At 41.4% G+C, this 11,421-nt stretch overlaps 1 protein-coding gene across 1 annotated transcript in view; it reads left to right on the forward strand.

The window, feature by feature from the left end:
- LOC106811761 (rho guanine nucleotide exchange factor 39-like) overlaps positions 1 to 9,552 on the forward strand; it is a 12,015-nt gene extending 2,463 nt beyond the window's left edge. Inside the window, exons 2-13 of the mRNA XM_014815480.1 lie at positions 1,682 to 1,864; positions 3,228 to 3,323; positions 3,455 to 3,574; positions 4,107 to 4,225; positions 4,477 to 4,547; positions 4,747 to 4,910; positions 5,391 to 5,585; positions 6,348 to 6,436; positions 6,966 to 7,113; positions 7,817 to 8,026; positions 8,466 to 8,725; positions 9,115 to 9,552. Coding sequence (XP_014670966.1) covers positions 1,721 to 1,864; positions 3,228 to 3,323; positions 3,455 to 3,574; positions 4,107 to 4,225; positions 4,477 to 4,547; positions 4,747 to 4,910; positions 5,391 to 5,585; positions 6,348 to 6,436; positions 6,966 to 7,113; positions 7,817 to 8,026; positions 8,466 to 8,725; positions 9,115 to 9,238 — 1,740 coding nt within the window. The 5' untranslated portion in view covers positions 1,682 to 1,720 and the 3' untranslated portion in view covers positions 9,239 to 9,552. The remainder of the gene's footprint in view (positions 1 to 1,681; positions 1,865 to 3,227; positions 3,324 to 3,454; positions 3,575 to 4,106; positions 4,226 to 4,476; positions 4,548 to 4,746; positions 4,911 to 5,390; positions 5,586 to 6,347; positions 6,437 to 6,965; positions 7,114 to 7,816; positions 8,027 to 8,465; positions 8,726 to 9,114) is intronic.
- The last annotated feature ends 1,869 nt before the right edge of the window (positions 9,553 to 11,421 follow it).

The raw sequence follows: 11,421 nt of genomic DNA on the forward strand, positions 1-11,421 counted from the left end.
TAATATTAGTTTTGACATGAAAGATGAACAAATTACTATTATTAATTTGTTACTTGACAACAACAATGTTTTTGTCCACAACCAACACAACCCGCCCACCCCTCCACGTGCAGAAATACATAGTTGCCGCTGACTGGCTGGAGTAAGTTGGTCCCGAGCATTCGTAATGGCTGATCCTATAGCCCAGCGGCAACCGTACGCAGGCTATAGTTACTAGAGCTATAAAAATGTATTCTATGTTTGACTATATTTTTCTTTTTCCTTCTTTTTAAACGAAGAGCTAGCTTTTATATTTTAGTTTCACAACATCGGAAATACGTCCATATAAAGTCAGGGTACGGTGGGACAATGCAGGGTACGCAGCGACATATCGTATAGTACCCCGAGGTACTTTCCGATATATCGAACCGTACCCAGGGTACCTTCCGATAGTACCCTGGGGGACATAGACCCTATCAGCTATACTAGCCCTTGTTCGCCCTGTGGAGAATAATGGCTATAGTACTAAAGATAAGCGTTACCCTACTCTGTTGCGTTACAAATTTCTATATATTTGTATCCGACAGACTAATTAATGCTACATTGCTAGCTCGAAGAAACGGTCATACATAAAAGAGACCACTTCAAACTTCATGCTATTCTAGACAAACCAACCATCCATTCCAAACTTTCCACAACTATAGCTACAAATTACCTTCTCGTCACTACGAGTACGACGTGAAACAGTTGTAGAATCTTGTGGAGCTACGCCACAGCTAGCGTCACGTTAGCTCTAGTATTATATCCCTTCGCTCTGCTGCAGGCACAGGCTCAGCTCAGGGTGAGGTTCAGGCGCAGGCCCTGCGGCGGAGCGAAGGGCTATAGTACTAGAGCTAGCGTCACGTGTAATAGCTCAAATGAATCAATAGATTTCTTGCTTGCTTGCAGTAACTAGAGCTCATAGGGTCAATGTCCCCCAGGGTACTATCGGAGGGTACCCTGGGTACGGTTCGATATATCGGAAAGTACGTCGGGGTACTATACGATATGTCGCTGCGTACCCTGCATTGTCCCCCCGTACCCTGACTTTCAGCCAACTGATGTCGTAATATATACACTCTGTCAAGTTACCACATCACATAGAAGAAACCTCAAAACATCGAAATCCAATAAAAATGTATGGTATGTTTGACTATATTTTTCTTTTTCCTTTTTTTTAAATGAAGAGCTAGCTTTTATATTTTAGTTTTACAACATCGGAAATACGTCCATATAAAGTCAGGGTACGGTGGGACAATGCAGGGTACGCAGCGACATATCGTATAGTACCCCGAGGTACTTTCCGATATATCGAACCGTACCCAGGGTACCCTCTGATAGTACCCTGGGGGACATAGACCCTATCACTATCAGCGTAGCTAGAGCTGCTTACTGCCATGTTTTTGTAGCACCCAGTTACTGCCAGCAAGCCGAATGTTTATTGATTCATTTAAGCTGTTAAGTGTTAAATATCATATGTTACATCTGCTGTGTGGCAATGTGTGAAAACTGAGCCAAATATGAGTTTTTGCATGGCAAGAGGTTGTAATTAGTGTTTCGATGTGTGAATGTTTCCCTAGAGCTATGTTAGCAGCAATTATTTCTTCTTGATTGTTTACTGATTTGTGAGTGTGTCCGCAGTCATAAGTGCAACACTTTTCAGGCACTGCAGTTGCTAGAAGTGGAAGTCAGTGCATTTGTAATGATGAGAGAGCAGCTAACTGCTGACTCTAGCCCTACCGATGAGGAGGAGCTAGCCAGGAAGGCACGCTTCAGGGCTAGAGTGGTCACTGAGCTTGCAGCAACAGAGGAAACCTACATAGAACATCTAGAGCTGATAATAAAGGTTCACTCCATTTACAACTTTTCTAAATCATAATATCTTATTAGTCATAGAGATTTCTTACATGCATCAAGACTGCATTAATTAGTCTCTCACAGTGCGTGAACTTCACCACAGCATCAACAGCAAGTGTCGTGGTTGTCTTTTCATACGTGCTTTTGTATCCCTAACAATTTGCTGATGTCCACAACAATAAACTGCCATGGCTGCCCTACCTGGTTTTTAACTACATGTATGCCCTTTCTGTGTTTTGTGTGTATAACTCTATATCCCAATAGGGAATTTTCCTTAATTGATTATCCTTCACTGATGGAAATGTTTGTATGGGTTCCTCTTCAACCTGCTATAACATGTACCCTATAATTTTTAATTAAACTGAATCCAGCTCTTCTTGCCTCAAAAACCTTAAAAATCGACGCATGTGCTTGCATGCCCGTACCAGTCAATGGTCCAATATTTAAAGGCATACTATGCCCATTGATTATGCCATGTTGACGAATGCTAGAGTAACTGGCACCTTAATTGTGTAGTTAATAAATACATTTAACCTTACATCCAAACGCGTATTAGTTTGTCTAATATCACTGCTGGTTACTAAGAGTCTAATTGAAATCCGCAGTCCAAAAATCTGTTGTTTACAGTTTCAAACCGCTGCCGGTGAAGCGGGTGTGATACAGATTTATAGTGCACCGCACATTTTCGCACGCATGCTCGGCCGTACGCAATGCTATCATCAGTGATTTTGTAAACATGGATGCTCGTAATAAGGAACTTTTTGTCAGGGCTGTCCACGTGCGTCCGTGATTAGTATGTGCGTTTTACTCCATTTCCATGTTTAGTCCATGGGCGTGGTTACATCGCTGACACCTCCATTTCATCTGGCGTCCAAAACATATGGGCCGCACAAATGTTTACGTCATTGCTTGACTCCTGGATGACATTTACGACACGTAAATGATACGTTGATACATATCAACAACCGATTTCAGGTCTTGTTTGTAATGTAACCAGCAGTGATATTGGACAAACTAATACGCATTTGGCTATAAGGTTATGTACTTATTAACTACACATGGTGCCAGTTATTCTAGCATTCGTCAACATTGCATAATCAATGGGCCTAGTATGCCTTAAAAATGATTGGCAGGAATTTCTGTCTAAGGATCAGTAAGAGAGAATGATAGTGCCTGAGCTGTCTTGTCTAGGTGTAATTAAACATCTCACGACAGTGAATTAGTTGTTCTACTCCCATTAGCTGATATCCTAAAAATGATGGTATGGTTCTAACTTACATTACTCTGGAAGAACAATAGCCAACATTACTGCTTAGTCAACATATATATATATATATAATGTTTTATTGCAGTGGTTTATGGAGCCATTGCAGCAAAATGGCTTGCTGCCAGAAAATGCCTTATCAGCTGTATTTGGCAACCTTCATGCAATTAGAAGCGTTAACCAGGTAAAATACACCCTACTGACTCATCAATCTGTCAGAAGGTTTGCCATTTTCAATTTTTGTTATATATATATTGCTCATTTATTCTATCTACAGATAATAAATACATCTTGACATTTCTTTATCTGGTGCAGGTACTGATGGAAAGTCTACAGAAGGAGAACGTAGGCATGGCTTTTCTAGAGCTCGGCCCCTTTCTTAAACTCTACGCAGCATATGCTAAAAGCTTCCAAGATTCAGCATCACTGCTACAGGTGATTCTAGAGTAGTGAAGCTGCACATTGCAAAACTGTGCGCTAGTACTTCTTGTCCTAATTTTCTTTGCATCTCGTTCCCTCTCGCTGCTGCTGCTATTGAATTTGCAATTTTCTACACATCGCTCTTCCTCGCTCATACTGTTGCTGCTACAGTATATCTGATTCTATGTGCATCTCCCTCCCTCACTGTTGCTGCTATAGTATTTGGAAGTTTAGGTGTATTTCTCTGTTACTCTCACCCTTTCTGCTATAGTATCTGCAGTTCTCTATGCATCTGCCCCTCGCTGTCGTTGCTATAGTACTTGCAATTCTCTTTGTATCTCTCTCTCCCTTTCAATGCTGTAGTGTTTTTAATATTCCATGCATCTCTCTTACTCACTCTCACTGTCACCGCTATGATATTTCGAATTCTTTCTGCATTTTCTCCATCACAGTCACTTCTATCATATTTGTAAGTTTGTGTGTCTTTCTGTCGCTCCCTGTCACTGGTATCTTCCCCCCTCACTGTCACTGGTGTCTCCTTTACCAGGAGTGGGAGCAAAAAAGCAAGCAATTCCGACTGTTTAAGGAGAGGCAGGAAGGACGGCCTGAGGTTAAAGGGTTAAAGCTGAATGCCCTGCTTATCACACCTGTGCAGAGGATACCAAGGTACGTCACTTGGGTGGCTTATATAAATGTACTCGCTGTCAGTGAACAATTGTTCCTGCACACGTGTTAACTCATGTACAAGGGATTATTCCCTTGCAAAGATGCTGGGAAGAAATATACGATTTTGCCCCTACGTAAGTATGTGTGTATGTTTGCCCGGTGTTATTATTATTATTGATACTATTATTGATTATTGTAACATTAAATATGTTGAAATATTACTTGTTTTGTTTATTTACATGCTTCTGCAGGTATAAAATGTTGCTGGGAGAGCTACTAGAAAACACACCTGAAAATCACGATGATTATTCGCTGTTGAAAGGTCAGTAAAACTGATGAGACAAACTTCTCTACCACATTGGCATATTGGGTGAATCTGGCCCGCAGTTACCAAAGTGTGGTGTGATCCTGGCCCCTTAGCTCTGCCCACATTCACTCGTGCATCGTATCGCACGAATGCGTCACAGTAATCTCACGACGAGACATAACGACGGCTTTCTTTTCTCGTTGGGACGTTTCAGAGGCCGTCGATCACATCAGCCAGGTGGCGCTGCACATCAACGAGAACGTGCGAGAGCACGAGAACTTCATCAAGTGTCTCAGCATCCAGACGTCGCTCGGTGACGACGGGCCGAAGATCGTCGCGCCGGGTAGAACCTTCGTGAAGGAAGGCCGGCTGCTGAAGGCAAGCATGACATAAGCAGTGGTTCCTGGCTTGCCGCTCCCCAAATTTCAGTTGTATGGGGTGTTCGTTAGGGTCGACGGAAGGTCACTGAGAATAATGTAGAATTTGTATGAACTGAGTGTTTTCAGTTTTTTTTCTAGTTTTCACGAGAAAAATTTACATTATTTTAGTTTTATCGTAATTAATGAGATGATAATTTATTTGATAATCTACCCATAAATCAGTATTATTGATAATATACCAAAATTTTGGGATTTCAGCCTGTAAAAAGCTAACATATAGGCTCACGATAGAAAAGCTCAGAAGCATTGTTGTACAGGATGGCTTATAAAAGTGTCTGCACAGCACTTGCATTTATCTTAAATGACTTCGCGATGTTCGAGGACGAATTAAGTATTGTTGAGACTGCTACATTTATTAACACCAGGAAGACCTGTTTAATCTTCTGTGGCTAAGCCTGTTCATTTTTTATATTTTCAGGTGTCGAGGAAAAAAGGAGGAAGGTCGAACGAACGAATGTTCTTTCTTTTTAGCGACATGTTGCTTTACGCCAAGCCCCGCCCCCTGAGCATGTCGGAAAGAGAGATGTTCATTTGTTGTTGCATATTCCCGCTGAACCACTGCGCTGTACACACGGTTTTTGGCGAGCCAGACTCCAAAGGTGCTCTGTTCACAGTGAGTGATTTTTTTGAAGTGTGTGTAACCAATTAAACTATCCTCCAGAGTGAGTTAACCGTGTTCCTTTCCTTTGGGTATTGCTGCTGCATCAGTCAAGCTACATTAGTTTGTATATCTACGTGGACATTTTCGCAGCTTTGTAGCACTATTTCACTAAGCAATGTTGTTAGAACAACCTATCACAAGTCACAACACTGATTGACTAAAACTGCCCATCAATATTATTATTATTAACATTATATAGATACAATCAAGAGCGTATAAAGAAGGAGAGCCGCTGAGCGTACAACGGTGAAATGCTGAAACCATGTTGCAGTATTAGTTGAATTAATAAACTTTTCCCGTTTTATTTTGACGATTCTTTGCAGTATTATTGATCAGCTTTCCTACCTTGTTAATATAAAACAAACCGCATGTCCCTATGATGCTCCTACGCTGAGATAATGAGCGGTAAAAATCTGGTATTTTTGCCGAAAACCGACTCGTTGCAGTAAACACTGATCTCGAGTCGGTTTTCGGCGAAAATACCAGATTTTCACCGCTCATTATCTCAGCGTAGGAGCATCGTAGGGACAAGCGGTTTGTTTTATATTAATAAGGTAGGACAGCTGATCAATAATACCGCAAAGAATCGTCAAAATAAAACGGGCAAAGTTTCTTAATTCAACTAATACTGCAACATGGTTTCACCATTTCACCGTTGTACGCTCTCCTTCTTTATACGCTCTTGATACAATGTTCAGTTTGCATTCTTTTCAGATCAGTTGCAAAGGTGAACTCCTGTTTCTGTATTCGGAGAACCAAGAAGAGGTGCGTGCCTGGATTGAAGAACTGCAGAAAGCTATCAGGTAATTGGTTATCACCAAAGTGCCACCAAGTACACCAGAGTTTTTGCACGAATTTCAGATCATGCAATACAATTCCTGTTTAAATTACGAATTATCAAGACTCAGATTTTACCACTGCACCAACGTCAAGTACTATGGTTTCCCTCCTTACATCCCATAGTGCCCCTGAAAATTGAATGTCATCTATGACACTAACCCGCTGTGGCTGCCCTACCTGGTTTGGGTCTCTGTGCTTCCCATAAATTTTATGTTGCATATGTATCCCTATTTGTCCTACACAAAGAGTGTTTTTAAAAAGAAAGCGGTCTTGATGCCCGTTTTTTGAAGGAAATGTTTGCCTTTGTGTCCCTTGAAATTGGTGAAACTACAGGCAACACTTCCCTTACTCTAAAAATGTCAAATTCAACCCCTGTAATGTGTATCATGAGACCATTATATAGAACTTTTTCTATTATGGACTCTTGATGTGTATGTACCTGTGATGGCTTGTTTAACCATCGCTGACACGCCTCTCTGCTTGTGTCAACAGTCAGTACAAGCAGAATCGGGGAACACTGAGGAAGGACAGCTCCTGCAAGCAGCCGATGCGACGGTCTGGCATCGTGAAGGCGAGAAAGGAGAGCCTGAAGCAGCAGAAAGTGCTGAAGACGGCTGCCCAGGTCGTCGCTAGCGAAGATGTGAGTCTGCGAACAAGTCTTGCTGGTTATGTTTGCTCGTTATAACGAATCACAGCCAAACCTGCATATAAGTGTCACTTGTCACTAATTCCAAATGCGTCATTTAAAGATAGGCAACTGTTCTGTCGTCTGTAGCAGTATTTTCATTGTGTAGCTGCCACTCATCGAAAATGCCAAAAGCCTCTTTTAAAAGATAGGCAACTGTGCTGTACCTGTTTTCGCTACTATTACTCACTATAAGATATATTTATTTCATTCATATATCTCATAATTCATTTTGTTGATTAATTTGTTTAACTAATATATTATTTTGCAAAATGTAAATAAGTGTAATAAAATAAACGTGATAAGTATAAATTATGTGATTGCATTAAAAAAATTGGATAAGCCATAATGAAACACTTGCCCTGAAAAAATGAACATTCGACCCCCATCCACTAACCCATCATCTAATCACTGCACTAACCCATCATGTAATCACTACACTAACCCATCATCTAATCACTATACTAATTAACCCTTCATCTAATCACTGCGTTAACCCATCATCTAATCACTATACTAATTAACCCATCATCTAATTACTATACTAATTAACCCATCATCTAATCACTGCACTAACCCATCATCTAATCACTATACTAATTAACCCATCATCTAATCACAACACTAATTTACCCATCATCTAATCACTACTCAACAGAAGCCGAGCTCTCCACTGCGAGACCCAATGCGGCGCCACCTACGCACGCTCGCCGAGTCGACATGCATCACACCGGCGCGAAGATTCTTCTCTCCGAAGAAGCCTGGCGTCGGGTACGCAGCTTCCGACGTCGCCATGGAGATGACAGGCAAGCCGAACCTCGCCTACCAGACGGGACTTGGTGACGCTGATAAGGAAGAGATAGAGAAGGTAAGTGATGGAGAACGAAAGAGATGGAGAAGGCACAATATAGAGGTCAGAGAAGGAGCTGGTGAGAGAACAAAAAATGTGAAAAGGAAAATAGGAAGGTTCAATAAGTGTCAGAATGCGAGGTTCTATCAAGGTTTGTCCTAAGGCCATATTACACACAAAGAGTAGTAGAGTTTTTGTCTCATTTTATTCTTGAAATGTAGTTATTGCATTAACTCATTGCTTTATGGAGTGGATGCACAGGAACTTGGCACGGATCATCTGTAACATCTCTGATTGATTGCTGCGCTGATGTTGAACACTCCACATCTCAGACTAACACATTTTGATTGGCTTACCAAACGCTGTCAGCCGTCAAACCTCTTGCGAATGTCTCGCCCATCTCATCATATTTGCTCACCAGTAGTAACGATGGCGCCACTGTGATGTCCGTTGCTAGGAGAACGAACTTGACGATAACGACTCGATGGAATACGACGCGACCATGTACCACCTGGACCTGCCCGTGTCGATGTTGCCCGACCCGCTAGGGGGCGCCAGCAGCCATCACGGCGGGCAGCAGCTGAGCGGGTTGAGCATGAGACGCATGCAGGTGTTTACGGACCACGAGCAGCTGCAGCTCCGCAGGCAGGAGTCCCTGATGACGACGTACAGCGACCATGAAGAAGCCATGCTATGTGGCAGGGGAGCCATGCCAAGGTTGGTTCATGTTACCTTACGGGGTGAGGGAGGGTGAGTCATGCTGTGTGGCAGGGGAGCCATGCCAAGGTTGGTTCATGTTACCTTACGGGGTGAGGGAGGGTGAGTCATGCTGTGTAGCAGCGGAGTCTCTCTCACTCTCGCTCTCTCTGTATATATATATATATTTATATTATATGCAGTAAAGCCTGTGTTAGCAGTCACCTCAATAGAACATTTACATCTGTAAAGGATACCTTTAGCATCTCCCATCGAGTGGCCCTTATAAGGAGGTTTGACTGTATGTATGTATGTATATATATACACATATATGCGTGGGCGTATACATCCCCGATGTCCGGGATTATGCAATCATAGTCTGATGTCTTCTGTCATCTGCTTTACTTCAGCTTGCCAAATGTGAAGAGGGGATCGCTAAAGATGAGGAACTCACCGCTGGACCGGCTGCCAGAAGAGACAAGTACGAGTTCAGAGGGAGGAGATGTCCCTCACAGCTACTGCACCATACTGTAGGCTACGCCAACAACCCTGTGTTACGTAACTATGGTCTGCTTCGTCCTTTCCCAGCGTTCTTTATTTGTGATGGGACTACAAGCTGATGTATACAAGCCGAGTAGCGAATCCCACAGTACAGTTCAGGGAGTAACCGTATGGATAGGTGGGCTGTTGGAATGTTCTGTGCCTCTCATGTCTCAGCTGGAATACTTGTCCCAACCTACAACCATGTCCAACTTGCTCATTGATATAGATTAACAGGGTTCGTAGCGGGTCTTCCAAAGTCTTATAAGTACTTATTTTGCCAAAAATAAAATAAGGGCCCTTATTAGTACTTATTTTTGGTGAAATCTTAGAAAAGTACTTAATAGTCCTTATTTTTTGCTAAAGGACCATTTTTCAACATGTTCTGTGTTGAATTTCGGCGAAACGGCTTTATATAAATATTATTAGCGTACTTTAATAATCGGTGATCTATCAGAAATCGCGTAAAAAAGTCTTATTTTGGCCTCCAGAAAGAGTCTTATAAGTCCTTATTTCAACATGTGTCTTCCTACTATGAACCCTGATTAAGGTCATAGGTTTAGCGACAGTAGCGATTACGAACTCGAAGTGACCTTATCCTATTTACTTTGAAGATTTCTTCTATTGTGTATTTTGTGTGTTTTTAGTATCAGGCAGTGAATATATATATGTATGTGTTGGGTTAGAACCAAAGACTTTTTAGTAATTATTGCCGTGTGATAACTAGGAACGGCTGACGATCGTGGTAATGGCAACATCCATTTCATTAGGGTGGGAACATTTGTGCGTGGCATGTAGAGGGTACACACAAATTTGTACAATGTACTGCTTTGCTATCACAGGTGTTATCGCCTATTCTGTGATCTGAATGATGCGATGCGAGCTGTGGTGTTAGAGCACTGGCATGATCGTTGGTATCTGATAATAGCTGGTAGTGTGGTCGCAACTACTTGTAGCCGTGATGACATCGCAGTAAGCAACAGCGTGTGCAGCTTGCTCAACCGAGTTTAGCAATCATTTTCAATGGCGTGAAAGCATGATTATGTAGTTGGAAAAATAAATCATCAATATTGTAGATGAATGCACAAAATTAGGCATTATTACAGGAGTGAGTGAAAACGTTTTTGTTTTTTTTCACTCCTGAGTATCATGTTAACGGGCATATTTTTCACTGTCCATAGCCGTGTAGTTATATGGAATTTGTGGACGTGGTTAATTATAACACCTAATCGAATTTACCTAACGTTCTTGTAGCTGTATGTAATGGACCCGTTCGCGTTGCTGCGAAATGCGTGTTTGCCATAATTAAACGTAGTTTTAATTGTAGTTAATTTAAATGTTATTGGCATATCAACCAGTTTCTTTAAGCATTAAGATCACGTTTCTTTTCACACCCTAAAACATCAAATAAAACGGAACTACACATTTCTCGATCTTTTCCTGAAAAGTAGCTCACCCTGCTAAACCGCCAGCTTGGAACTTGTTATTTAGTGACTTAGTTCTAGCTTTATTACATTTGTCGCATAGAGCCCAAATTCGACTGCTTTATCTATCACGTCGGTAGGGACAAAACATACTGCCATGTGACAGGAGTATTGTGACACTGCAATGTTTTATAGGAACGTGACAAGTTGTGTGCATATGTAGAAGCTAGGTTAGCCGAAACAACAATCATGACCAAAATGTGTAGTCTGGTTGGCATGCTGACATAACGCATCGTTAATTCTGTAATTACGTCTACATTAGGGATGTCTATACTAACATTATGTGACAGAAATATTAATTATCTTGATTGTATATATATATATAATTATGTGGCAGCTATGCGGTGTCAGTAGATGTAAATATAAATTAATATTTTGATAATATAAAGGCAGTGTCTATTATTTCACAGCAATTTTGTGCCGGTCTCTATGCCGGCAGTTTGCTCATTTCAGTTTCCTTTCCTCATGGTTGACAATAAATCTGTTACGATTATAACAGCTGCGTTTCTCGTCAGATATTACTCGTTCTGTTCTGCTAAGAGATTCGCAATCATCAACATTATCACAAGCATACATTTTCCATGACCACTCCCCCTATAAAAGTATACATATTATAATAATTATTTTTTTAATCTGGAGGGAAGTAACTTGGCCCTGGAGGGATACTAATTTGTATTTCTTTGTAAGGGGGAC

This window comes from Priapulus caudatus, unplaced genomic scaffold (assembly GCF_000485595.1).
Source record: "Priapulus caudatus unplaced genomic scaffold, Priapulus_caudatus-5.0.1 Scaffold571, whole genome shotgun sequence".
NCBI classification, from domain to species: domain Eukaryota; kingdom Metazoa; phylum Priapulida; class Priapulimorpha; order Priapulimorphida; family Priapulidae; genus Priapulus; species Priapulus caudatus.